Raw genomic sequence first — 27,721 nt, forward strand, 5'->3', positions numbered from 1 at the left:
GCATGCGCGGCCGCTGAGGCGACGGGGCCTGCGCCGTCCCCACCGCGTATGCGCAGCCGGTGAGGCGCGCCGGGAGGAGCGGGCGGGCAGCGGCCCGACGGGTGTCACCTACCCCTCGCCTCTTCCCAGAGCCATGGGGGACGTGAAGAACTACCTGTACGCCTGGTGCGGGAGGAGAAGGCTGACGCCCGCATACGAGATCCGCGCCGGCGGCGGGCGCGGCCGGCAGACCTTCCTCTGCGAGGTGCGGGTTCGGGGGGGGCGGATTGGGGCAGTGCGCTCCCCACAGCCGGGTGTTCCTCAGGGCGGTCTGTGCCTGACACCCCGCTCTGGATCCTTTCTTGCGGTTAAAATGGTGAGGGGGGGATGCTGCGCGTCAGGTTTGTGAGGAGCATCGTTCCTCCTCTGAACGGGCGCTGAAACGCGTTAAAAACTCGCTGGCCGGGCGGCTTTGCGGGCGCGGCGGCCTGCCCGCCGGGAGCTGCCAGGCCAGGCCGGCTCTGGGAGCGGGCCGGAGCCGCGCCACGGATTTGCACCGAACGCCTTCAGTTTGTCACTATAGCCTTCCTCCCCCCTTCATCTTCCCCACCGGTACCCATACTGGGAAGCGCAGTGGTCTTAAACCAGTTTCAGAGGCGGCGTGACCGAGATGGAGCGTTGCTCGGGTGCGGTGGTTGTATGGGCAGTCACGCTGCTGAGCCGTGCTCTCTCCTCCGTGTTGGTGTCTCGTCGAAACGTAACAGATGGACGGGTGAATCCCACCGAAATGTTCTCGATTACTGATTTTCACCGTCTGGTCAGATGGCTGTGAACCCAGCACGGTTCCTGTTTGGTTGGTGATGCCGCTGTCCCGCTAGACGGGTAGTCGGGGCTGAAAGTGGAAGCTTGTCTCTTGGAACCTGCTAAGCAGAATGCTAACGAACTGTGGTGTTTGGTGGGAAAATGGGTGTTTTAGCTGCCGGTGGGACTGAGCACCGAAGGAGAGGGGTCTGGTGTTAGCAGTGTTATTGTGTGCAGCTCTGGTTTGGGCTGGCTGAAATGTTATGTGCAAGGCTGCTGACTTTGTTTTTAATAAGAACAACTAGCTATAGTAAAAAGCTGTTTGCGTGTTCAGCAGAGTGAAGGGGGGGAATAAGAAACGCGCAAGTGGTCTATCCAAGCGAAGCTGAAATGGAGTTGCTGGCTGTAAATGTGAAAAAATAAGAAAGTAACTTTAAGATGAGGGCAGCGGTTGCAGAAAAGCGGCTGTAAAATGTCTGGTTAGTCAGAATTTTGAATAAATTTCCTGTGACCGAATTTTGCAGCAGCCTGTCAGGCAAGCTAGCAGGATATAATATTGCTATTCTAAAGCTTGGCTCTAAGTTTATGAATTACGTTGCATCTTGCTAGCTGTAGTAACGTGGAGCTACGGTAGAGGACACACAAGCGCGCTCCTGTCCTTTGTTGTCTGAGGGTTTGGGGCTAAGGCAGAGGAGCGTGAACCTGGGCAGAGCTTGCTGCTGTGTGTTGGCGCTATCCCTTCCTACACAGATTCGTTTTCTTCAGCAAGATTTTGGGCAACACCCGTGCTCTCTGAGAGTGGACTGTGGATGTTTTCTTTAATAGGTTTAAAGTATACATTCAAAACCTGAAGAAATATTTATATGTATAATGATATGTAACAATACTTGGTAGTAATATTTCTCCTGTAGTTATTAGCAGCTGACATTTGGTGTTTCAGTATTACTGGTTTTCAAGGCCTTTCACTTATAGGTGCCACAGATCTGTATTTTTATTTGCAGGTTCGAGTGGAAGGCTTTAACTACATCGGCATGGGCAATTCCACTAACAAGAAAGATGCGCAGAGCAACGCAGCTCGAGACTTTGTGAATTATTTGGTTCGGGTGAATGAAATGAAAAAGGAGGAAGTTCCTGATTTTGGAGTAAGCTGCTCTTTCTCCTTACCGAGGGCTGGTCTTTGATTGCAGTGCTGTGCATCCAGTTGCATTTCATCCCTGGAGCTCAGTCTGGCACCCGTGTGCAGTGAAGAAGATAGAAACCACAGGACGACTTCTTGCAGTGCTGGGAAGCTGGAGTGTACACAGTGAATGTTGTAGGCTGATCAGGTGAAAACAGCTGTGTGCTGCTCTGCATAGCTGATGCGGCCGGGGAGATTTCAGAGTCCCTGTAAGGTGCAGCCTGACTTGAATACTCAATACTGGGTTAAATACTCATGCCTGATGCTGGGAATTATTTTAAATGCATGTTGTGATATATAATACTATGTACTTTAAAGAAAACCCCAACACATCTCAAAGCAGATATTGACAATTTGGCTTTTTTTAAACCGTAAGTGCTTTGTGCCTTAGATCCTCATGTGTAACGGGATCACCGCTTGTTACGGTGTTTTATGAACCGTGCAAGTCTCAACAATGACTATCACATAAAAGTTGAGGAGGAGGGTAACAATATCTTTATAGCAATTTTAGATAACTAAATAAAGCATGAAGCTACATGTTATATGTTGGAAGAGTCTTCTTCTAGTGCCTCATTAAGGATGTATCTGTATAAGATACATAGTTTGGTCAGTGGAAGCAGTGTCCCTCCCTTGTTAGCCTGGGTGAAGCCCTGTGGTAACAGGACCTGTATTGTTTCTGACGTACCGGTTAGTTTCATGGCAGTGCATTGCATGGCTGGATGCTAGAAAGGGGTAGCATGTTCTGAGTCTTGAATCAAGCAGAGGTGGTGTGATCAGTTATATAAAAGTATGCATCTCAAAATGGGAAGAATTTGAATTGTAAGGATTAACCATAACTGTGTCATTTCCTAAAGGTATTAATGCTTTTTTGCAATGGGGTTTTTTTTGTGTGTGTTCGTGAAGTCAATTTGAGTTCCCATGGATATATGATAGGGACCAGTACCTGTTATTTTACCCTGGCTGCTGAAACAGTTGATTTTATAATTGCTGAACTTCAGTAAGTCAGGGCTACTTGTTGGGTGGAAATCTTTTTATAGAACACCCACAAAAAGCCAAATATTCAGCAGTTATTCTCCTTTCAGATTTTTAAAAGGGTGTTACTATTGAGGGTTACTACTGAGCGTAACTATTGCATAATGATGCATGAGCTCTTTAAACTGCCCGAACAGCATTCTAGCTAAGTAGTAAAAAGACGTATTCTGTACGAAAATACTGATAATTCCCTTCATTCTCTCTCCTAGCCAGCAGCTGGTGATACCCCTGATGGACGTGAAGCAGCTAGAGATGTTACTGGTTCCAGTTCTACTATGGGTGGACCTCTTCCTCCACATTTGATAATAGAGGCCGAAATAGGTAAGACTGTGAACACTGTCATTTACATGTATGTGGATGTAATATATGCATGTAGATTTGGGTGGGTTTTTTTCTCCCAAATAGCATAATTCTGCAGACAGAAGACAGTGAGAAGTTCTCATAGTTTTGAGGAAGATCTGTGTACAACTGCATGAGATCTGAAAGACCAGCTGTGTCCTGTTGGGATCGCCAGGCAGTGCCTCTCCTTTGCTAAGAACGTGTCTTGGAGGAGTTATTTTGTGTTGTTTTGTGTTATGTTTTTTTTTCTTTCCCATGTGGTAGGCAATGGCCAAGGTGCAGCACCTGGAAACTGTGGCGATCGTGAAGCTCAGTGGGATCGGGGTGCAAATTTGAAGGATTACTATTCGAAGAGAGAGGAGCAAGAAGCGCAGGCAGTAAGTCATTCTGTGTGATTCTCTGTTACTTCTGTTATTAAATCGGCATCTTTCACTCTCATTTGCTGTTAGCATTTGTAATCAAGCTTGCAGTTTTCATTTGATATTTGGCTGTTGGTTTTAACTTCAGCTGCAAATTTACTTGCTGACGTTTGACGAAGGTAACTTGTTTAAGCGAAGACCAAAATAAATCACTCTGGATACTCTAAATATCCAATTGTTTGTATAGGCATTTTGTTGTGAAAATAAGGAAATACTGAGGAACTTTTAGCATTTTCTGCAACATGTTAATTATAGCATCTAGACAAGTTATTTCAACAATTTGTAAGAATATTTAAAACTGAGATCTATTAGAAACCAGTAAATGATACCTTTTTTTGGTTTTCACCATTAGACCTCGGAGTCAGAAGTGGACTTAAGTGCCGATCTTCACGGGAATTGGACCTTGGAGAATGCCAAGGCGCGTCTGAACCAGTTTTTCCAAAAGGAGAAGATTCAGGAAGAATATAAATACACTGAAATGGGGCCTGATCACAACAGGTTTGGTAGCTTTAGTCACCTTCTGCGTCTGAAGGGTTAGAAATATTTTCGGTGACAGTGGCTAATTGCACCTACTTGCAGTGCTCTGTACCAGGACCAGCAACATCCCTAAATTGTGAAATGGGGGGTGGTGAGCCTTGGTGCTGGGATCTGAGGGACTCTGAAGAAATCTCTGCCAAATGCTTTTCATGGATGCGCAGCTTTTGTGACGATCGCTGTGCTCTAGCCAACAGCTGAGGTGTCAGTTTGCGTGGAAAGAGTGCTCAATTGCTGGCGGTAGTTGTTTGCGTGACTGTAGCTGTCTTTGGGCATTTGAGTAAATCTTAAATATGCTTACCTTTACTTATGTAGAAGTGTGCTTTAAGGACATTTGATTTATATTATCGTGAACTTTTTTGGCAGCGGAATCTTCTACTGGAAAAATTAGTTTGGCAGAATCTTCCCAAAGGAGTTTTGAGGGTCTTAAATTTCAGTTGAAACCAGCTGGGTATTACTCTTTTTTTTTTTTTTTTTTTTTTTTTTTTTGACTCTTCTGCCCATTCTGTCAGAGAATTCTCATGCGCGTCTCCCAAGTCAAAATAACACATAACATTGTGCATAAAGACTTGATGGTTTTTATTTTTTTGCCCTTGTTTGGAATAGTCTTTACAAATCATCAAAACTTGCGGACACTGCATTATTTCTTGTGAAGTGTAATTATGTTTTGTGGTCAGAAACAATGGCATGCTGCTGGATTCTTGTTGTTGGCTTTGGGGGATTTTTGCATTACACGAATATATTTTCTATGTGACTTTTTTTTCTTAGAAAGAAGTGAATTTCCTTATTATGGTCTTCCATGAGAGTGTCACTTGCAAGACTTCTGGTATTCTTTTGTTGTTAAGTCTTACAAGCATTTAGAACTTCTAAAATATGTATGGGTGTCAGAAAGTTCTAAATTCTCATTTAAAACCTGTCTTCAAGTCACTTTGTCTCCATTTATGTTTTCAAGCAAGGACATTTCTTTCCCTTAAACGAGTAACATAAAAATTTAGTTTGTACAGTGCTACGAATTTTAAATATGCGTGTGGCAGATGGAGTTCTTGAGCACCACTTTTATTCTGCAGATTATTTGCGCATCTCATTTTGTTATGCCTTCTGCAGGTCAAAGCATTAAGCCCCAGGTATTTAGAAGTATATAATCTTGAGCGGAATGAAATGGCCGTAGATGACAGTATGTTTCTCAGCCTGCTTGCCGTTCTTCCAGAGAGCGTTTCAGGGTTTCCTATTTACTGCATCCAGGCAAGCTTGTGTGAATTGCCCTGGATGGAATGGCAGAAGGGGGAAGTAACAATCAGCTGCGAGTGATCAGCTAGGCGTGAAACCATCCTAAGGTGCTCTAGCATTCAGTGAGAGAGGGGAAGCTATGGGATTTAATCCTTTTGGTATGTATTACAGGAGAGGTATAGTATCAGATGGTTTTGGAGTTTTGAGGACAGTGATACAGTTTGTTTGGGGTTTTTTTTTGAGAAATACCCAGTGCCATGTATCGTACCAGTCTGATTTTTTTTCTTTAAAGTAATGGTCTTTGTAAGAGAAATGCCTTGCTCTCAGAGGTTTTTAAAGGAGAAATGTATTTTTTGTTGTCAATTAATCATGGTCACATGGTATAAGAGCTTAATAATAGCTGGAAAATTTGGATTTGGAAATTTTGTTGCGATTACAACAGGAGGGTATAAATTGTAGATATAAACATGGCTCTACTAATGCACAAAGCATAAATGAAATATTAAGGGATGGGATGTGGCTTTTCTCTTTTGGGGTTCCATCAATAGTGTGGAATGCCTTTGCCTCCTTGTGTTCCTGCTGAAGGTGGTAGCAGCGAGCGACACCAAAGATCTGTGCGTACTCACACACGGGCTGCTGAGGCTGTGCTAAACAATCGCATGGGTTTCTGCTGCGAACTGATTTCTGGTGTTGCTGTTCCCCCCGTAGGTGGAGGAGAATGAGATTGAACGCTGACTATAGGCCTGGCTGAGAAACATACTGTCATCGGTGCCTTAGTTGGCTGTTGTGTCCCTGAGAGCCAGTGGCCTTCGACCCCTGAAGCCACTGTGCCTGAAGGTCAGTTCACTGGTAGTACAGGAAGGAGTTCTAACTTGAAATTTAAAGCCTACACCTAACTTTTGTTTGTTTGTTTACAGTGAGAAATGAAGGACAGATGCAAGGCTCTGCCTGCAGCTGTGGAAGTACCAAGGCGTAGTTTTCAAAGAGGATCTCAGTCTGATAAAGCCCAGTCATACATCTTAAATCACATTGGGCAGTCTTAGAAGAATTTGGCTTTCATTTTCAATCTGTGCAAATACATGCTTAGGTTTGCAATTGTTAAAAACATGGACCTTGATTTCCATCATCCTCTGTTGACATATGTCTTTGTCGGTTTTTTAAGCCTAAATTGATATATCAGTTGACCTTTAAATGAATGGGTTACATGCCTGGTAGGCAAACTCTTACATTTGCTGCACAGAGTTACTTTTGACTATATGCTGTTCCCAGTGTATGGCAAGAAGGGTTTCATGAGAATTCGAGCGTTCTGTCTCCTTCTGTGCAGAGATGTTTAATGGTCTTTGACAGAATGACCTGTTTTAGCTTTCTCTGTGCTCTGAGCTGGCCAAATGTGTGGCAAAACCCAGGGCAGCTGTACTAAGTGTGGCGTCTGAGTTAATAAACCCAGGCTGCTGGTGGGCTAGGTGAGTATCATGTGGGATGCAGTTCATGGTACAGTGGGGTGCGTGTTCGTGTTGCATTAACATGCTGTATGCTTTCTAACGGTTGCCTTAAATGTCACACAGCTCAGAGCATATTTCTTCATAAATGTGGCTTTAAATTTCAATGCTGAATGGTGGCATTTGCAGGGCTCTGAACAGATCTACTGGTTCTATTGATGTCAAGTCTGTTCCCTACGGACTTGGGGTTGAAGGGACTAGAAGCAGTAATATTTTACCTTGGCCATTGATGAGTTGAGAGTCTCTGACTGAGGACACAGAGATCTTTGCCTAGAAAAATTGGAGAGTGGCTATTTTTGCAGTGTCAGTGTCAGCTGTTGATAATCGTACCTTTGTATTCTTTCTTTCTCTTACAGGAGCTTTATTGCAGAAATGAACATTTATGTGAAGCAGCTGGGCAGAAGTAAGTGTTCCTATGTTTTTTATCTTAGCAAGAGATGGGGGTTGGTGCAGAGGAATAGGTTGTACTCATGGGTACAGACTTCTATAGTTATGTGTCGGAGCCAGTTCCAGAGGTTCAGGTTTGTTTCCTGATGTGAAATGTTTTTTCTGTGGGTTGTGCTTGTTGCATTCTCCTGCTAGTCCATTACATGCTTCTACTGATCTTTCTTCACAGCACAAAGAAATGCTTGTGAGATATGGTAGGCTCTGTTTCTGTTAATTGCCTGTTCTTCACGTGCCTGAGAAAATAGGTGTTGATTACATTTCCAGGCAATGGGCATGCTGCCCATATCATACCCATTTATGTTGAGCTTGCTGTGAAATTTGTACGATAATGCAGGGTGATAGAGGATAACCGTACTTCCTTAGATACTCAGTGCAGCAGAAGACTTCACAGGAGTTCCCCAGGAGGTCAGTAAGTAACGTTACGCAGATAGTGTGAGCCAGCTGATGCAGGGGCCTGGTAGAATTTTGTGTTAGAACTCTGGATTTATCAAGATTTGAGACTCTTTCCATGAAACCTGGCCCGTGTGAACAGTCACAAAGCCGCTTTCGGAGTAGCGTCTTCTGTGGAAGCTGCTTGACTCGCTGGCTACTACAGCTTTGAACTTTGTGTGCTGCAGGGATCTTCAGTCGCGAGCACGGATCCAACAAAAAGCTGGCGGCACAGTCCTGTGCGCTGTCCTTGGTTAGACAGCTCTACCACCTGGGTGTCATAGAACCTTACTCTGGACAGGCAAAGAAGAAAGGAGAATCGGTGAGTTTGGCAGAAGGGTCAGAAATTGTTGCTTTCATTTTGATAACGCACAAGCACTCTTTGTAAGAGAGTGAGTTAGAGTTTGCTCTCAATATTTAACAGCTTAGGAGTTAATAATAATTTTGATTCCCTAGACCAGCAACTGTTTCTGGTCTGGCCAGTGATTTGGATCAGAAATATAACTTCACATGTGTGTGAATGGAGCAGTAAACTTGTTTTACACCATATTCAATGAAACAGGATTTGTAACAAATGCTTTTTCCAGTGTAATTTTCCTAGAAACCTCAAGTTTTCTGTTTATGCTACATGCAGTTCTCAGCTGTTTGGTTTCATTCTCTGGCACGTTAGCATTTTTTTCGACACTTGGTCACAAATTTGGGAATGTTTTCCTCTGAAATTAAACTTAAGTATTTAAGAATATTCTAAAGATTCTGGTTGGATGAAAAGCTGGAAAAATGCTTCAAGAATGTGAATTTTTAATTGGTGGTACTCTTTGGCGTTGTTTCACTAGGAACTATTTGATGGTTCAGTGTGTTCTCTAGTGTACTAGAGGAAGCCTGCAGTTCTGGCTTGTGTTGTCTGTCTGTGTGTATCAACATGTAGTTTTTGAACATTTAATAGGTGGAACCCTATGAGGTGTCGCTGTCTTCTGACCTAGAAAATCGGCTGCAAAACGCCGTACGGGAACTGTCTCTGGAGATTGTGCCTCTGGTGAGTGTGTGGTTCAGAAACGCCAGTACTTAACATCAAGCCTGTTTGTTTAATACATCCATCTTTCTTTGCCCACTTTGCTTTTGGATTTGTAGCCTGAAGATCCCAGTAATCCAGTTCTGATTAACGTTGGAAAGTTGGCCCATTTTGAACCATCTCAGAGACAAAGTCAGATGGGAGTTGTTCCATGGTCACCACCTCATTCCAACTGGAACCCCTGGACCGGCTGCAATATCGATGAGGGTCCTCTGGCAAATGTAAGATGGCTTAAACAATTCATTTGTTGTTTGTTTTCCCCGTGCTTCCGGGACTTTTAAATGCCTTTTTCCCCCCAGGATTTAAAGTATGAGCTATTCCAAAGGAGCAAACGGTTCACTGATAAAATTTCTTCCCTTCTTGACCTGGAGGAAGGGAGTCTTTTCATTGGTAGGAGTTCTTTGTATTGACTTCATGTTTTATTAGGCTTTTGAGCAGCAGCATCTTGGATGTCCAGATTCTTTACTTTGTTTCACTTTTTGCCTGCAGCCCATACAAAGTTCTAATTGAACTTGCAAGGTAAGCAGAAGGGCATATCATTTATAATTCGCTTGCTTCTCTTGCCCCTATTTCCGTGCTAGGACTTTTTTTCTGGGAGGAGAAACTGCTCCAAGCCAGTTTCACTACACAGCCAGCCTACGTGCTTTTTTTTTGTCATTTCTAGTCCCATTCACCACAGAACAAGTGAAAAGCAGCAATGTGGCGTGGTGTAATGAGGAAGAAGGCAAGAAATTCTACATGGCCCAGAGGCATGATTTGGCCACTGGTGTAACCTGGTCAGAAAAGACTCTCAGGGCAGGAACTTCAGTTTCCTACAACAGGGCACCAGAGTGCTTATGACCAAAATAATAATAATAAAATACTTCTTTCGACTGCAGTTTTTTCCATAAATGACATTAATTTAACATTGATCATTATATATTGATTTTAAAAATATGAAACTGATGTAAGTGTGAGCGTTGCTGCTTAAAACACATAATCTGCATATTTACGGACATTGCAAGTTGAGCTGACTTCAAATCTCCTTAGGATTTCTGTGTGCTCGTCATGGTGCAGCTAACTTATTTTCAGTAAAACCAGTTAGTCCTTTGGTAACACATTTGGATTTCTTTAGAATTCTTTCTTAGTTGAAATACAAGAACTGCCCGATAAATTTCCCCCTCTGCTGACTTTTCCCTTTTCAGCTGTTCTGTGGGTGGTTACGTGCTTACATTATTTCATTCCTTACATTGAAAACTCCTGCCTGGATGGTCATCGAAGTATCTCAATGGCTTGCTGCTGAACAGAGCGTGTTTCTCAAGCAGCTGAAGTTTCTTTTTCAGTATTTTGGATCCTTCCAAGAAACTTCTTTGAGGACAGCCATTTAGTTTTAACACACTGGAATGAATGAAATAAAATAGCTCGTAGGCATAACTGATTTCAGGGAGCTATGTAGGAAATGATCCGTTACTGCTATTTGGAATCATTATGTTGATGTGACTGATTTTATATTGAAGTTATAATATAGATAAGCAAAGGGGTCAAAAAGCCTCCAAACAATGTCTTGTATTTACAGCTCACTCCCGAGCAAATAAGCATGGATTTGAAAAGTGATTTCATGTACCGCCTGGAGCAGGATGAAGAATTGCAAAGGGTACGTGCACTTCCCATAACATGGCATGCTTGGGCTCGTCTTTTTATTTTCCAAAAGAGGTCGGACGTATCGCATACAAAGTGTGTAGCACTGGATTTCGATAGTAAGACGCACCAAGTTTTCAGTGCTGGATGTTACACTGGGGTGGATGTGGAGAGGTGTTGCTCTGGGTAAGGAAAAACTACAAACTATTATTTGTTCTTAAGGAAGTTTTTCCTTTGTGTGAGTGAAACCTGTGTAGAAGAGTGAGACAGAGTACACGCGTGGAGCAGATTAAGTTGATTTTTGGAAATGTGCTGGATTTTTTTTCCAGATCCAACAAGAGAGAGAGGCTTTGCCTGTGAAGAATTTTGAAAGTGAAATTCTGGATGCAATCCGTCACAATTCTGTTGTCGTAATTCGTGGTGCCACTGGTTGTGGTAAAACCACGCAAGTTCCGCAGTACATCCTGGATGAATACATCAAAACCAACAGAGCTGCAGAGTGCAACATAGTAGTGACACAGGTGAGGAATGTGTTACAAACGCAGCTGCTCAGGGGTGGTGATGGGGTGCTGGAAATCACCTGTTAGGGTGTGCTGAGAAATCTGATCGTCATTACAGGACGTCATTCGTAGAAGTATCTCCTCAGTACTACACGTAGCAGAAACCTCAGCATCGTATCTATTTTCGTTTGGAGTGTTACTCTTTGGTGTTTCTACAACTGGGATAATCTGGCTTGTACCTTGCCAAGATGAAAACTTGTTGGCAGACTGAGGGGAACCGATTTGGCAAATGCCAGCTGGTAGTTCCTGTACATCCTTGCATCCCTTCTCTGTAATTTTATGTGCCAGACTGACCATTTCAGAAGAAAAAAGCCTGCTGTTACAGATACTGCTGTTTAATGACTGCTCTGTAAAGAAATCTTAGGACAGGGCGCCTATAGCGTTTATAATTTCCTTTCTTGGTTTTGGGGGTGCTCTGATAAACTTAAAAAAATTCATCATTAAGTTAGAGAAAACTTTTCCATCCCTCAGCCTCGGAGGATTAGTGCGGTTTCTGTAGCAGAGCGTGTGTCGTATGAGAGAGGAGAAGAACCGGGGCAAAGCTGTGGATACAGCGTGCGATTTGAGTCGGTGCTTCCTCGCCCGCATGGTAGTGTGATGTTCTGCACTGTAGGTCTGTACTCTTTAGTTTATGTTTGGAGCTTGTTAATTACGGGTCTGAATTCTTTGTTAGCAGCAAAAGCAGAAACATGGTTACATTAACATTTTTAGAAAATCTGCTTTAAAGATTAACTTTTTTTTGATAGAAGTTTGCTGACATGCTGTTGTGCAGAGAAAGATGAAGATTGTTGTTTGAAAGTATGATAATACAGGTCTAATGCCACACAGAAATAACCTCTTGGAAAGATAAAATTGATTGTCCTTAAAAGACAGAAGGGGAAGCAGCATTGGGTGGGAAAGAAGGAAAGAGTCTTTCTAGTAGTAATACTTTATACCCCCGCCATCGCTTGTACAAACAAAAGCATGGCAGTTAGAGATGGGGCCATAAAAGGTGCTGGGCAGCCTGCGCACTTCTTGGTTTTTAGCCCGGTGCAACTGTTCTTGATGAAATGGGGGTGGGAAGACTGGTCTGTTACCTACGTGAATGTTTAACTGCTCTGTCTGTTTCAGGTGTTCTTCTGAGAAAGGTGGAGGCTGGGATCCGTGGCATTAGTCACGTTATCGTTGATGAGATCCACGAGAGAGACATTAACGTGAGTTAGCTGGTGATTATGATCCTGGTTCTCCCTGCGCTTCTGTTCCGTTTAACTTTTGCATGTGTTCTCTTGTAATAGTAAACATGTGAACGGAAACTGCATTTTACTAATTGCCGTATATGTGAGTTTTCCATCTTTGATAAGATTTTTTAGAAACTATGCTCTGAATTACCTGATTAGAAGCGCAAGGACTTGTGCTTCCTTGCTGCCCTATCTCTTTGGCCTGTTAGGATCTCCTTCTATGTTCTTGTCCTCTCTGGAAAATAGAACACCATGCTACAAGCACTTCTGGTCCAAATGTGGGAGCATATTGAATGTCACTTTTATTTTGGAGTGCTTTTTCTGCCGACAGCGTTGTGTTACTGTAGCGGAACAGCAGTGGTATCTACAGAAGCTGCCATCTTGATAGTGACACATTTCAATTCGGTTTTGACACAACGAAGAATGCAACAAGTTGACCGTAGAGTCAGGGGAACGATTGTATGTAGCTGAAGAGATGGGAAACATTTTCTGTCCCCTTGGTTCTGCCGTGTAGTTTTCAAGTTTGCCACACCAAGAGTGATAGAAGCCGCTGAGTTCTGATGTGGTGTTTAAGCTTGTTTTGACAGAATTTGGGGAGTCATTTGGATGGAATTGCAATACAGATTTTTCTGATATCTTCATCTGTTAAGTTTGTATTAATTATGTATAATACAAGTTGTCAAATTTTGAAGGAGATTGGAATTTTCTGTGTTGAACTAAGGGCCCACCTAACTACATGGCAAAACTACACAAATTACATGTTTAAATAGAACTATAAAGCTTCACATACAATTGCACCGAGTCATTCCTGTTTATTTTATGAACTAGGGCTACTTTATACATAAACCAAGTTTAAAAATACCTGAGGTTGAACTGTATTTTTAGGAAGGAAACAAGCAATTTTTGCGTGCTATTCCTGTAGTTTGTTTCATTCTGACAAAAGAATAACTCAATAACTCTTCTTTACACTGGCAATCCTAAAATTCACTTATCCCAGGAATCGCAGTATTTGCGAAATAAAGCACAGAGAACTGTTTCTGGCTATAGAATATTGTTGTGATAATTGTTACTTCTCTGGCCCAGCAAAGCTCCTGCTCAGTAACTGTATATGTCTGTGTAATTCTTTCTGGTCTCTTGGGAAGATGTTACTTCTTATGTGTAGGAAATTAATAATGCTTTTGTTCTCTTTGTGCGCAGACTGACTTTCTTTTGGTGGTGCTGAGAGATGTAGTTCAGGCATATCCTGAAATCAGGGTTATCCTCATGTCTGCCACCATCGATACCAGTATGTTTTGTGAATACTTCTTCAATTGTCCTATCGTTGAGGTCTTTGGTAGAACCTACCCTGTCCAAGGTAAATCGCTGATTGAACTTTCAGGAACTGCGTTAGCTTTTTATCTTATGCTTTAAGATGGGTATGGCAAGGTACACGTTTATTTTGGATTGGCATGTTTTACAGATCTGGCTTGCCCTGGGCAGAGAAGTCGGTAACCGTGAACCATTTCATAGCACCGTTTGGTTTAAGCACACAAACAAACAAGCAATTCTACCACCATCCCACCACCCCCGCAAGAAAACCCACCATAACACAACCCCCACTCCAAAGCACCACTGCATGGGGTAGTTTCCATTGGAGAATGAGAGTAGGAGTCAAGCTGTGGTGTTTCAGATCAGTTGTCTGTGATATTACGAATAATGGAAATAGCTTTAAATCAGACAGCATTAAGAAAAAAAAACAACAGTGAAAAATTACTTGGAAGTGTATTGGATAGAGGAATAATCATTGGAACGGCATGGGAATAATTCTTGTACCCTAGCTGACAGCCAAGGAGATTTCTCCAACCCTGGCTTCAGACCCTGAAACATCATAAGTGTGTCAGGAGAATCTGGAGAGATGTAAATAGTGTTACCTTACCCAGGCTGCTAGCGGTCAGTCTCGGCAACCAACGCTTGTCTGTCCTTGCAGATTATTTTCTGGAAGATTGCATTCAGATGACTCAGTTCGTTCCTCCACCAAAGGAAAAGAAGAAGAAAGAGAAGGATGAAGAAAGTGGTGAAGATGGTGATGTATGTTTGGCTTTTTTAATATGAAAAATTAAACAAGCGCAAGTTAGGATGCTAGCTCAAGTGCCATTCATTTGGCGTTGTGGAAATTAAACAGCTTTTAGCAGCTCTCGTATTTTTAACGTCCAAGATTGCTGTTAACTTCAGAAATAGAGTAGAATTTTCTCATTGCCCTTGTAAACTGAAGAATTTCTTTTTTGAAGGTAAAATCCTCATGTTTTGTCAGCCTACTTCTCATTAAAGATAGAACTGAAATGCTTTTAAAAGTGAAAATATTGGTGAGTGTGGAAGAAGAAATAGGTACAGAAATATGAGCTTGGTGTCACCTTTTCAGGGTGAAGATTTAGGTTTGCTCCCTTTTTGTCTTGCAGTTGGTACTGTTAGTACTGACATGCGTTGTCAAGCAACTGTCACTCTCGGGGTACAGCTTTTAATTTGTAGGTCTGAAACTACCGTTCAAGTCAGTTATTTGAAATTTTTAAAAATGATTCGTTTTTCTTGAGCATTTTCCTCTGCTTCTTATGACGTTATCCTCACTCATCTGAACAGAAGTTAAATTTGTTTGATAGCTTCCTGCTGCAGATTTGTGTTGAGTTATAACTCAGTGCAATGGAATTAAAATTCTGTTCTTGTGTTAGAAAGCTGGGGAAGCAGGGCTTGAACTGTTTATTGTGAGTTGCTCTGTGAGCGGTGCCTGAGGTGCTCTTCCCTATCCACACACCTCATTTTCCTGTCTGCCTGCCCAGCCAGTCTCCACAGGTTGAGTGAATTAATTTACAAGATTTCTTTTGTGGTTTGTTCTTTTTGGGTTTTGGTGTTTGTTTGTTTGTTTTGTAGGCCAATTGCAACCTTATTTGCAGTGATGAATACGGCCCAGAAACAAAGCACTCCATGGCTCAGCTGAATGAGAAAGAAACTTCTTTTGAACTCATTGAGGCCTTACTAATTTATATCAAGACCCTGAATGTCCCGGGAGCTGTACTTGTTTTCTTGCCTGGCTGGAACTTGATATATACAATGCAGAAGCATCTAGAAATGAATACACGCTTTGGTACAAGCAACTGTGTTCTATTATATTTCATTCCTTTTCCAAGGGAAACTGTAAAGATTAGCCGAGTGGGAGCGGGATTGATGTGTCGTGGGAATGAATGGGTAGAAACGATGATGTTGTGCAAAGAAAAAATGAGATTTTCAGAGTGATAGTTACTGACCTTCTTGTGTTCATGTTGTAGGAGGCCGCCAGTATAGAATTTTACCTCTGCATTCGCAAATTCCTCTGGATGAACAACGTCGAGTGTTTGATCCTGTGCCCCCTGGAGTAACGAAAGTATGAGAGCCTGCTCTGTGTGGAACGTGGCGCGCTTTGTTCTGTTGTGCTTCTGTGGAATGTACTGCCAACTTTTTTTTGTTTATATAGAGGTTATGTAGCTTATCTTGCAGCAGTTAATGTAGTTCATCTTGGAGTCCGTCCTTAACTTTTTCCGACTGAATGTATTTCAATCTGCGCTTCCTGTTTTTGTAGGTTATTTTATCTACCAGCATTGCGGAGACGAGCATTACCATCAATGATGTGGTCTACGTTATAGATTCCTGCAAGTGAGTGCATGAAGTAGCTTTTTGTTTGTCAAATCCTGTTCTTTGGAATGCAGAAAATGTTTTCTGAACACAGAGAACTGCCTTGTCTTCCCATAGTCACGGAGCTGAATTTGAGGACTGTTAACTCACTCAAGACAGATTTGCATTGTCTTTCGCTGTTCGGCACCATTGCAGACCACGCTGGCATTTCAGCGGGCTGGTTTTGCTCAGCTGCGTTCGCGCTGGCGCTGTTGGTGTGCGGTGGCATGGGGTCTCCGTGCGTATGTGAAACATGTCACCTGCCAAGTGAATATTACAAACATGCAGTGTATAGCTGATGGAAAAGAGGAAGACTTTGGCAGTCTCTTACAGATCCTGTCTTGCTGTGCATGCTCTCTGAGCACGTGGGGGTCTCATTTCTCATTGCATGGGAATTTGAAGCTTTTGAGACAGTTGTGAAAGCTTCATTCTGTGTATAGCTTGGGGCAGCGCTTTGTAAAGAGTATGATGCTTTACCTTCCGGATAGATGGTTAACTAGCCAGAGCTTAGCTAGTCGAACAGGGGTGGTTTGCTTCTTGAAAGCAGTGTGGCTGCAAGGAATAAAATAAGAACTGATTTGGCGGGACTGAAGATGAAGAACATCTGATCTTAACGGTGGATTTTTTTTTTTTTCCTGTAACAGACAAAAAGTGAAGCTGTTCACTGCTCATAATAACATGACAAACTATGCCACGGTCTGGGCATCAAAAACTAATTTGGAGCAGCGGAAAGGAAGAGCTGGACGTGTCCGTGCTGGATTTTGTTTCTATTTGTGCAGCAGAGCTCGCTTCGAAAGGTGAGGCTATGCCCTTTGGAAATAAAGTAACCTTGGAGACTTCTCCCAGAGCTGTGTATGCTACTGCTGATCAGACTGGGGAAGTAAATTCAGGAAGCACAGAAAGGAGATTCATGAAGTCGGTTCATGCTGGAATTCTTGGAAGTCTCGGGTCTTTTGCTTAAAAGAGCAAATCTACATATGCTTACCTACACAGGTTTATATGCTTTTGCCCATAGTGGGAGGTGGACAAATAGTTTGTGATTTTATGAAGAACTTCACTGCAACCTACAGAACCGCTCAGGAGGAAAATAATACTGCTTGGGAACTGAGGCAAGGCAGGAAAGAGTTTTGGAGTGAGAACAAGGCTCTAGTCAGCCTTCAAGCTCTGCGTCTTCACAGAACAGACAATTTTGTCATGAAAGTGGTAAAAAGCAGGGGAGACTTTTCCCTCCGTCCCCATGCTGTGGCCCCTTCATGCCGCTGAACTGCTGCTCTAGCGCCTTCCCTGCTGCTGAGACTTTTGACCTCTTCTATCTGCCAAGCTGTTTCTCAGTTACTAGAGCCATGGAAATCTTTTGGCTGATTGCAGAAGTCTACACAGCTGCTACTCTCGGTGTTTGATCTCTCTCTCACAAAAGTTTCGGTGTCCCTTTCTCACATAGTGGTTAGAGCATAGCGGTGTTTGATGTTCAGCTTTTTGTAACCTCTGAAAGCATCGGTTGGTCAAAACCTTTCCTTAAATTGCTGAAAATTATTTAGATCTGCCATCTAGTACGGTGGAGTGATTTTAATTAAGGTTTTTTTGACAGTGAACTGATTTTAGGCTACAGAATTAATCATGGGACTTCATGACTTTAAGGTTACCTTCCTTCAAGGAATATAAAACCAAAATATACCAACTCCCTGGTGCCTAGAAAGGAGAATGTTTGTGGACTTGTGCAGAGAACCTTCAGAGAGGTGCAACCTAAATCTGGTGCCAGCTGAATCCGGCTATCTGTTCAAGGTGTTTTGAAACCTTTTCTGTCTCTCTGTTGCTCAGCATGGTCATTCTTGGGGGTTCGTATTTCAGCCAGCAAGCTAAAGGATGGCTGACGGTACCGTGCTAAAGATTAAAGAGCTCTGTCTGTTTTCATCAGGTCTTTTTCCTACCAGAAAAACACCTTTGGAAAGCATCCAAGAAAACTGCTTACTCTGCTTAGTGATCAAAGCAGACATGGGCAGGGGGAGTTGGGTGGTCTGGAGCAGATAGAAGGACGAGTGGAGAAGTGCTGGTACCTCAGGCAGGCTGAAACCAAGTTGTGTGTCTCGGGACCGGAAGACGTTCTTTAGCAGCGTAGGAGATGATTGCAGGGAGGCGAGTGTGGGGCTGGACACAGCCGTGCTGTGAATTGGTCAGCTCGTGCTGGAAACCACACCGGGTAGTGGTGGTGCGCGGGCTGTACCCTCTGTGTTTCCATTGTGAATTTACCCCAGAGGAGGATGGAGGAGAACGGAAGATAAATACTGGTAGAAGAGCCTCAGTTACAGGAGCACAGGGAGAGCTGGCGGGTTGGCTGGGAGGCAGCGTTTGCTTTGGAGGGCGGTAGTTTGTGCTGCCGTAATGACCCGTGATGGTGATCAGAGACTGTGTTCAGCAAAATGGGGGCTTTTTTGTTCTCTTCTCCTTCCAGGCTGCAGACTCATATGACACCCGAAATGTTTCGAACGCCACTTCACGAAATTGCTTTGAGCATCAAACTGCTGCGGCTGGGAGCAATTGGGCAGTTTTTGGCCAAAGCGATAGAACCGCCACCTTTGGATGCGGTGATTGAAGCAGAACGCACGCTAAGAGGTACCGTCGCTTGTCCCCAAGGTCGTATGCTAGCGAAGCTGACTCCCAAGTGATTTTCTGTGTATAGCGATCGCTTACAAACTGCGTTCATATCTCGCTGGTTAGATTGTTTGTGTAGTAGCCTGCTGTCTCAAACAGCACGGTGTTTCCTGGCCGCATCGTGTGGGTGGCGGTGTCTTCCTGCAGCTGAAGAAATACTTCAGTTCCCAAGTGGGGTGTCATTCCTTGAAGAAACTTGAGCCTTCAAACTTAAGGCTTGTTTTGGTTTTTGACCAGTAACTTATATGAGCTTCCAGCTTCCTGTTTTCCAGCTGTGGCACTGCTGTGTGTGACACAGACTCAGTCCAGTGCCTGAGGCATTTACAGAACTACTAGAGAAGAGCTGAAAAAGAGACCCTGGTAGTTTATTGTAAAAATTACCGCTTTGTGCAGTTTGCTGTCCCAAGATCTCAGTGTTTTGTCAAGTAATGAGATCTCCAGATTATGAATGTGCAAGAATCATAGAATCATGGGCTGGAAAAGACCTCGAAGATCATCAGGTCACCCCAACATCACCGTGCCTGCTAGACCACGTCCCGAAATAGAAGCATCAGTATCCTTCTAAACCAGGAGAAACTGAGATGGGGGTTAAGCCATCTCCCCAGTTGCTTCAAGGAACTGGCCAGAATATGAGTAAAATGAAGCAGGGAGGAACCCCAAGTTTATGCTTTAGCTTTGAAGCAGTGGTCTCGAACCTCGGCACGCTTTGCAAATGTCGCTAAATAAGCACTTCTTAAAATTTTTAAGAACTAAAATGTCTGTTTGATTATTGATTTTATGAAAAAATTGTGTAAAGAGATGACATTACTTGTGTACGGAAGGGAGACCAGAAGCAAAAACACAGCTAGGGGTATCTGCTCAAGTTTAATGACGTGCCTATCTAAAAATGTTTAGTGTGTTTCTTACACTGCAGGTAAGAAATGCAAAGCCAGGGAAAAGGCAATGTTTTCAGCTTTAACACCAAGTAGAGATTTCTGCATGTGCCTCCATTTCCTGGATGACGTGGGGTTTTTCAGTGCAGGTACACTGCTGGTAGGTTTTTAGGATGGTGAGCCATGCTGTTCTTCAGATATTCCTTAGGCTTTTGAGTGCAGTAGGTACCAAGAAAAATGGATTTGATAGTGGCTAGGGAGTCCTTTATTTGTTCGCTTTCCCATTTAATTGCTGAGGCTACAAAGCTTTGTTTAAACGTAAAGCTTTTAGTTACACTGAAGTTTCCCAAAATAGTCTGTAAATAGAGCATGTGAACTGTAAGTTTGCGTTGCTCCTTTATATCTTCAAAGGGATTTTAAAATCACCCTTGTATTGTTTGTCATTCAAACTTAAAAAGAGTTTTATGAAGCAGAGTTGAATAGTTATGGCCAAAGGGCTGGAAAGTTCAGGAGACCCGCGAGGCCCTTCAGTCTGCGCAGGAAACAGCCACAGCCACTCGTGTGACTTTGTTATTGAGAGGGGGGTGATCGCTTTGAGGGTGAGCTCAGGTGAGAATTTTTAGGTGATGGGAAGAGAGAAAGGCAGGCAAAGCCTCATGGAGGAGAGGGTTTGCGGTGCTCTCTTCTTGATGAGCAGAGGGTTCTGTGATTTGGCGGTTGGAATGAAAGCTCTGCAGTTGGCTGTGATAGGGCTGCTTTCATTTTCACGACGCAGACATTAGGCTAGAGTAGGTAGATCAAATACAAGGACTTGGAAAAAAGTTTAATAGTGTAACAGTGGTTTGTACAGAGGCAGAGTAAAAAGAAATGGAAAAATATGTATGTGAATTAAATAGTAATTAATTGTAGAGGTGGTGGTAAAACATCTGTAAGGCTAAAGTAAAATTTGTTTATTTGACCTCAGTCTAGTTTTGAAAATCAGGTTGGCAATACTCTAAACAACACTAAGTTTAAAGATGGGTGGAGTTCCATTTAAACACAATTATTAAAATTCTGAATTTCTTATCTAAGGAGTAGCTAACTGTCTTTGGTAATAGGAGATCTTGTTTCAGAGCTTGATGCCCTGGATTCCAACGATGAGTTGACACCTCTTGGAAGAATCCTAGCCAAACTTCCCATTGAACCTCGTCTCGGCAAGATGATGATAATGGGCTGTATTTTTTAGTAAGTTCAGTAGTCTCTGTTGTCTTTTTTCTTGTTTCTCTGCGTTCCTGAGCCTCTAGATGTGCGCTTTACAAGGGAAAACCCAGTACATTTAGATAAACAATAAATGCTACAACTGGGGATAGATGAATATTTATGAGAGCAGAGGATAAATAACTTATAGGGAATAAGGTAGTCATGAAATCCAGGGTAACTGAAAGGGACCAGTATAGGCTGAACATTCTGAACTGAGAGTGGGACTCTAAATGCTTAGGACTAGCAGTGGGCTGGAGGTGGGAAGATGTGAAATTTGAGACCTAGGTAAGAAGAAAAATGAATCCACACACTTGGCTTCAACAGAAGTGGAGAGCTATTGTTTGTAGTTGTGATGGCTGTCAGGTCCTTGCCACCAGAAGAAGGTGGTGAGGAGAGCTGTGCGTGGGTGGGGGAGGGAAGGTAGAGAAGGGACTTGTGGACGCTGGCTGTTGTGAAAGGTGAGCAACTGGAATTGGAGCTGATTTGGCATCCACTTCCTGGGCAGTGTTTCTGCCAAGTCTGGTATACACAGCCAAATTGCTAAGGTTTCTAACCTCAAGGTGTAAGTTTTCACTCCGATCAGCAGCCTGTAGCAGCTGCTGGCAGCAGTACTGTGCATAAACCCAATCCTGGTGTCTTTTGTGGTTTCTGTCAGTGTGGGAGATGCTGTTTGTACCATCTCTGCGGCCACCTGCTTCCCTGAACCTTTCATCTGCGAAGGCAAACGGCTGGGTTACGTCCACAGGAATTTTGCTGGGACCAGGTTTTCGGATCACGTTGCTTTGCTCTCCGTCTTTCAAGCCTGGGATGATGCAAGGTATGTTGTCTTGGCGCAAAATTTGATGAGAGCTTGTGGGTAACGCAGAGCGCGCGGTTCTGTGGCCAGACCAGGTATCTCCATGGGCGCTCTGACAGCTAGACTGTCGCACTTCTGTTCCTGCACAGACTGCTGATTTGCTCTGTTTGTTTTCTAGGATGGGTGGTGAAGAAGCAGAGAAGAGATTTTGTGAACACAAAAGACTCAGCATGGCCACTCTTCGAATGACTTGGGAAGCGAAAGTCCAGCTGAAAGAGATACTTATTAATTCGGGCTTCCCTGAAGGTGATTCTGCTTGGACATAGTAATTTAATTGATGGCATTTTTCATTCTGAGATGAGAAATAAGTAAACAAGATAATCTATGGTGAACACACAAGTACAGAGGCCTGTGGTGGGTTTGCTGTAAAGCTGCTTTTACAGCTGTTTTCAGGTGACATTTTAGTGCTGTCTCATTCTCTCGTAGTTGTGTAAACCTGAGAAGTTGTGGCGCAGCATAGGGAGATTTTGGAGGCGGAGGTTAGGGCTGCAGGATTAAAAATCTCTTAAACAGTTGTCCTTAGAGAATCACCTCCCCGATTTTCTTTCTTTTTCACTTGTTGCATCTCCGAAATGCGCTCTGTGGGTGCTGTGCTTCCTCCCTCCTCTTCGTTAGCCTTGGGGGAGTCTGTGTGATCTAAACAGCCTGCTGCGTGCCCTGTGGTGTTCTGGGTTTGTGCTGCAGGAGGGATGTGCGGTAGTGTGGTGTATTACTCCACTTTCTAAGCAAAAAAAAAAAAAAAAAAAATTCTTAAAGTTGACCAAATTCTGAATTTGCCTAATGTTGCTGAGGAGCTTGCTCAGTTAAACGGCGTGGCTGGCTGGAGTCAGCAGATGTTCATCTCCCCTTCCTTTTCTTTTTTTTTTTTAAATTCCTTTAATTTTTTTTTTCCTCCTCGTATTGCTAGGATCATTGCTGCATTTATCCTTTATTTCTGGGCAAGCTGACCTGAAAACAAGCCACCAGAGGCTCTGGGGAGGTTTGTAACAAATAAACTAATAAAAACATCCACTCTGACCTCCCCCAAAAGCTCTGTCTCCAAAACAGATGACGGGAAGCACACTGTGGGACAGCACGTTCTGGGCAAACCCCTCTCTCCTTGTTTTTGAAGACCTTGGGAGAGAAAAGTACCTTTCAGTGGTATTTTTCAGGTTTTTGGTCTCCATGAATGAATTGAAAATTGAGTGTAGAACTGAAATGCTTGGAGTGCAGAGGTCCTTTGAGACCAGCTGCACATCTGCCAGTTGATTGAATCAGAAAATGCACTGGTCTGGGATCCTGACCAGCTCTGCTGTGCTCTGCTGTCCTGCGTGACCCGTGGATGCGAGCCAGTCTTCTGTTCTCTGTCAACAGAATGTTTGATGACTCAGCCGTTTAACAACACTGGACCAGATAATAATCTGGATGTTGTCATCTCCCTGCTTGCTTTTGGGGTCTACCCCAACGTCTGCTACCACAAGGAGAAGAGGAAGATTCTTACCACTGAGGGGCACAACGCGCTCATCCACAAGTCGTCCGTCAACTGCCCTTTCAGCAGCCAGGACATCAAGTATCCGTCGCCTTTCTTCGTTTTTGGAGAAAAGGTAAAGGCTTAGAACTTGTTCTTCACTTGCCGCCAGGTTGTCTAAGAGGCTCTTCTCGGGACAGAAGCCATAAGAAGAAAACTACACTGCAATATTTGGCTTGCTTTTTGGTTTAGGTTGTTGTTGTTGTTTGTTGTGTTTGGTTTTTTTTGGGGAAGTGAACCTTGCGTTCTGGTGGTGTCACTCAGTCTTCCAGTAACTTCCAGTCAACCAAATCTGGCAGAAGTAGAGCTGCACAGAGAGTTCCTGTGAATTTTGTGAAAACAGCCAGGTCATAGAGAAAGAACTAAATGATTATCTGCAAGAGATTGTTGTGGGAGCTCCTCCGTGCTAATGAGGCACTAGAGAATTTTTCCCCGTGTCCTTTCCGCTGCTTACGAATCCAGGGGGAGAACAGGAACATGCAGTATGGCAGTGGGGTGCCCCCCTCCTGGCACGTCGGTAGTTTGTCGTCTCCCAAGGACAGCCCCCGTTTCCCAAGCATCTCCTAAAAACCCCGAGATGCTTTCCCTAGGGTCCCCGCTCCCGCTCACCCTGCTTTCAGGGAGCAAGCGACACGGCGCCTTTGCGTGGGACGTAGCCAGGAGGCAGTCCCCGGGCTGCCAGCCTGCTTGCGCTGCCCGTGCACAGTTACTGCGGCGTGGCGGTGGCGAGGCCCTGATGCGCCCCGCTGCTGAAACCAGCTGTGCACGCCACCGGCGTTCCTCCTGCCCGGGAAGTGCCGTACAGAGGTTTTTGAGGGTAAGCATTGAATTAGCAAAGCCTCTTGCCACAAGGAGAGCCGCTTAAGATCTTGTAGCAGAGGTGATGCTGTAAGGGTTTCTTCTTTGTCACCTTCTATACACTGGTTAGTTCAGAATTACGGTTTATTTATGCTGATTTTTATACCCTTGGTCCTTTTTGCTGACGTGCAACTTATTTTAGTAATGGCAAATAAACCACTTCGTTGGTAATAAATGGAATTTTGGCGGCAAATAAACCACTTCGTTGGTAATAAATGGAATTTTGACTCCTTCAGGCACTGGCTGGGGACTTGGCTTGACACTCTGGATTTCCACAGGCGTAATTCAGAGGCTTTGCCTCTTCTCCACCCTTCATGACAGGATCCCAAGTGGGTCAGACCTTTGATCTGCCTCGCGTGAGCTCCCCTAAAAGCACCAGGAGACTTCTGAACTCCAAAAGCTATGCTTTATTAAATCAAAATACAGATAGGAAACTACGAGTGACTAAGGCGGTGGCTTAGGTGTGGCTAAGACAGCACCTGGGTGAGGCTGGGGTGAAGGAAGGATTCATGCGCAGCTCTCTCCCTACCCCTTATTTACCTGCCAAAGAAAGCTTCTCTCCAGGCTCTGGGTGCCTGTTTCCTGCTGCGTTCGGCAGTCTCTCCTTCACCTGCAGGTTCAATGCTCCTTGCACTGGCCATTTTTCTGCCACAGCTTTTGTTCTGGAAGTTTCTCTCTCTTGAGCATGTAACTTCCAGACAGGAGCGAATCTTCTCCCTTGGTGGGGAGAAGGTGAGAAGAGAATTCCTTGGCGCCTTGGTCATTTTTAGGTTGACAAAACATGAGGTGGCTCTTGCAAAATGTCAGACGCAGAACTGCAGACCTGCGGTGATGGAAAAATGAATGCTTTTAAATGACAGGTAGTTTTTGGTGTTTGTTTTTTCTATACCAGGCAGTGCTGAATCCCCATAAACCTCTGCCCAACATTCAATTTTGTACACGCGTGTGCTCTTGTAATTTCCAAACACTATACCTAGGGTTTTGGTATGTGGTTTTTCTTACAAAATTCTCTGGTGTTAGTAGCCAGAGGAAGGCGTTAGGGATCTGTTTTCCATTTTGAGAGTCGTATTCCTCTTCCCCCTGCAGATTCGAACGCGAGCCATCTCTGCCAAAGCAATGACGATGGTGAGCCCGCTGCAGTTGCTGCTCTTTGCCTCCAAGAAGGCCCTGTCGGATGGGGAGCTCGTTCTGGTGGACGACTGGTACGGACCTCTGCGGCGCTCGGGCCCTTCAGGTCTATGAGGGGGGGCGGCCGCTAGCGCGGACATGGATCTCTACAGAAGAGAAGCCCTGGAGTGAGCGGTGTGCTGCGGGTTAACTGTGAGGGCATTGCCTGTGCTTCCCCGGAGGAAGGGAGGAGGTTCCATTGGCAGCGCTGTTCCGTGCAGATGATTTGCTGAAGTTGAAAACATGATACCAGGCAGTTTCCATCAAAACTGCTGGGTTTTCCCCCTTCAACTGAAACAGGGATAAGAGGTTCTGTGTATTTTGGATCTCCCCTTCAGGCAGAGGCTGTGGAAATGTTGATTTTAGGTCTCGGAAACACAGGTTGAGGAGAGAAACAGTTGCCTCTGGCAGCATGCCTGTTATGGCCGGGAGCAGATACTGTCTGTCTGTCTGTCCCCTGCCCCGGTCAGTAAAACGGAGGTGAAGAATTGCTGAAGCTCAATTCACCAGTATTTGTCAGGGTAGTCTGGAGCGTTCAAAATCTTGAGGAGCCTCATGTTTTTAGTTTATATATTTGTTTCTGTTTTGACCCAGGGATGACGTATTGGTGTTATCTGAGCGTGTTAAGTCTGAAGAGCAAATTTAAACACAAGGCTAGCCATGTTTTAAAAATGTCAAATTTTAGGGATCTTGCAAATTTGCCTCATAAATTTCACATCCCTGCATTGACAAATCAGAATCTCAAAGATGAGAATGTGAATTTCTGGCCCAGTACATGCAGCGCTTGATGCAAAACCACTCAACAGAACATCTTTTGTCACAGGTTCTCTCCTAGAAGTCGCGATACATCTAATACGTACTTCTTTGTGCCCTAGGATCAAGCTGAAGATGCCCCACAACGCAGCCGCCTGCATCACTGCTCTGCGTGCGGCGATGGAGGCTCTCGTCGTGGAAGTGACGAAAGAGCCCTCGACGGTTCGGCAGCTGGACCCGGCGAATGAGCAGATGCTGAATGTGATCCGTCAGATCTCCAGGCTGGCAGCCGCGGGCATCAGCCTGATGGCTCCCAACGCAAGGTTAGCTGGGCTCCGTTGGCGGCAGCGGTTGGAGCTCTGGGGCAAGGAGCGCTCACCGCCTCTGTCCCCAAGGACACGCAGGGCCTGCATGGAGCAGGTCAGAGCTGTCAGCTCCTCCGCTCCCTCCTCGCACCGTGGCTGCAGAAGCCCGGAGCTCAGATCACCGGAGAGTCTTGTCCCGCGTGGATGAGAGCTCCAGGCTTGCGTTTCAAAGTCTGAACGTACGTGAAATTGTTGTGTTTGCGGCCTGGTGCAGACAGATCACCGCCTGTTCCACAGGAAGGACAGGCGGCTCTCAGGAGTAAAGCTGTCATCGCCTCTTCCAAAACACTGTGGCTTTTAAAGTAAAGATAATCTAAATTTATTTTGGGCAAACCTGTTCAACTCTGTCTCTGGAAATAAAACAAATATTTGGCTGTACTCGCACTGCTCCATTGCCCCTTGTTCTCATGTCTTGCTTCTGAAGCAAAGACAAGTGAACGCACCCGTGAGCTGTTAGTAGTTTCAGGAACGAAACAAAGAACAGCTTCAATGTATGCTTCGATGTATTTTGCGAGGAGCAACAGAAAGATCACTGTGCTGGCAGAGAGGAGCGGGGCTGCCTGTGCGTTTGGGTGCTCTGGAGAAGCCAGAGAGGCGTCTTAATGGATTATCTTGGCAATTGATAATTCCTCTTAATGTTAAAGAAAAAAATGGAATCCATAGGATTGTGTCAAATACATACTGTTCCTCTGTGCCAGGTTCGGCGACGGTCCTCGCCCCCCCAAAATGGCTCGCTACGACGCTGGCGGTGGCCTCCGAGGCTGGGCAGGCTACCCGGGTGGCCCTGGCTACAGCGGGAGAGGCTACGGTGGCCACGGCAGGCGCTCGGGAGGAAGAGGATACCGAGGTAGCCCGGGGGGTGGCTATTGGCAAGGAGGAGGAGGAGGGTGGTCCCGAGGGGCAGGCGGTGGCTACAGAGGCGGCTGGGGGGATCCGGGAAGGGGCGGGTGGTAGCTACAGGAGCTCGGTGAAGTCTCCCCACCTTGACAAAAGCGTGTTTCCCTCCCGAATCCCTTTCTTGCTGTTAGCAGTCTGTTTGCCACGTCAGTTCCCACGTGCAAGTGTAACATCTTCCCTTAGGGAACTGAGCGCAAGTTGTATGATTTTGTTCTTAATAAAGAGTTTGTTTTTAAAGACTCACATGCCATCCATTTCATTTTGTATTTGGGTTTAGATTTTGGAGCCATCTGTTGTTAGTGTTGTCTAATTTCATGTTGCTTTGTAAGAATCGTTAAAATAATTAATGGGCACTGAAGGGTGCCGCCAGGCGTAGTAACGGTGTAGGTCACGCGCCTGCCTCGGAGCTGCTACTGGGGTGGAGCTTGCCAGGGCGCCCTGTCCCGAGGACTGCGGAGCGGGAAGGTGCCGTGGACTCTTTACCGTCTGCACATTCCGGCTCGGTTGGTTTTATCTGGGCGCTAGCGTTGTAGG

General features: G+C 44.6%; 1 protein-coding gene across 4 annotated transcripts; it reads left to right on the plus strand.

Annotated features, from left to right (window-relative positions):
* Nucleotides 1-29: 29 nt before the first annotated feature.
* On the plus strand, nucleotides 30-27,426 carry DHX9 (DExH-box helicase 9). Of its 4 annotated transcripts, none has more exons than XM_075422662.1 (27): nucleotides 30-244; nucleotides 1,782-1,922; nucleotides 3,199-3,310; nucleotides 3,593-3,705; nucleotides 4,100-4,245; nucleotides 7,364-7,410; nucleotides 8,072-8,205; nucleotides 8,827-8,916; nucleotides 9,012-9,173; nucleotides 10,508-10,585; nucleotides 10,899-11,090; nucleotides 11,601-11,742; nucleotides 12,240-12,322; nucleotides 13,544-13,700; nucleotides 14,313-14,413; nucleotides 15,248-15,461; nucleotides 15,643-15,737; nucleotides 15,933-16,006; nucleotides 16,669-16,821; nucleotides 18,474-18,634; nucleotides 20,658-20,769; nucleotides 21,440-21,601; nucleotides 21,759-21,886; nucleotides 22,994-23,223; nucleotides 25,092-25,207; nucleotides 26,048-26,248; nucleotides 26,989-27,426. In XM_075422662.1, the coding sequence occupies exons 1-27, from the start codon at nucleotides 134-136 to the stop codon at nucleotides 27,242-27,244; spliced, it is 3,711 nt and encodes a 1,236-aa protein (XP_075278777.1). In that variant the 5' UTR covers nucleotides 30-133; the 3' UTR covers nucleotides 27,245-27,426. The 4 variants fall into 4 exon arrangements, with proteins under 4 accessions (XP_075278777.1, XP_075278778.1, XP_075278780.1 ...); XM_075422663.1 differs by having other exon boundaries at nucleotides 11,601-11,718; XM_075422665.1 differs by lacking the exons at nucleotides 30-244; nucleotides 1,782-1,922; nucleotides 3,199-3,310; nucleotides 3,593-3,705; nucleotides 4,100-4,245 and adding exons at nucleotides 6,256-6,345; nucleotides 6,426-6,971.
* The last annotated feature ends 295 nt before the right edge of the window (nucleotides 27,427-27,721 follow it).

The sequence above is a fragment of the Opisthocomus hoazin genome, chromosome 6, assembly GCF_030867145.1.
Source record: "Opisthocomus hoazin isolate bOpiHoa1 chromosome 6, bOpiHoa1.hap1, whole genome shotgun sequence".
NCBI lineage: Eukaryota > Metazoa > Chordata > Aves > Opisthocomiformes > Opisthocomidae > Opisthocomus > Opisthocomus hoazin.

What these genes read in the sequence shown, in the direction of transcription:
- DHX9 (XM_075422662.1), top strand. Translation starts at nt 134, where the DNA reads ATGGGGGACGTGAAGAACTACCTGTACGCCTGGTGCGGGAGGAGAAGG. An exon ending in AGGATGAAGAATTGCAAAGG is followed by an intron (nt 10,586 to 10,898) that starts GTACGTGCACTT and finishes TTTTTTTTCCAG; the next exon opens with ATCCAACAAGAGAGAGAGGC. An exon ending in TCTTCGTTTTTGGAGAAAAG is followed by an intron (nt 23,224 to 25,091) that starts GTAAAGGCTTAG and finishes TTCCCCCTGCAG; the next exon opens with ATTCGAACGCGAGCCATCTC.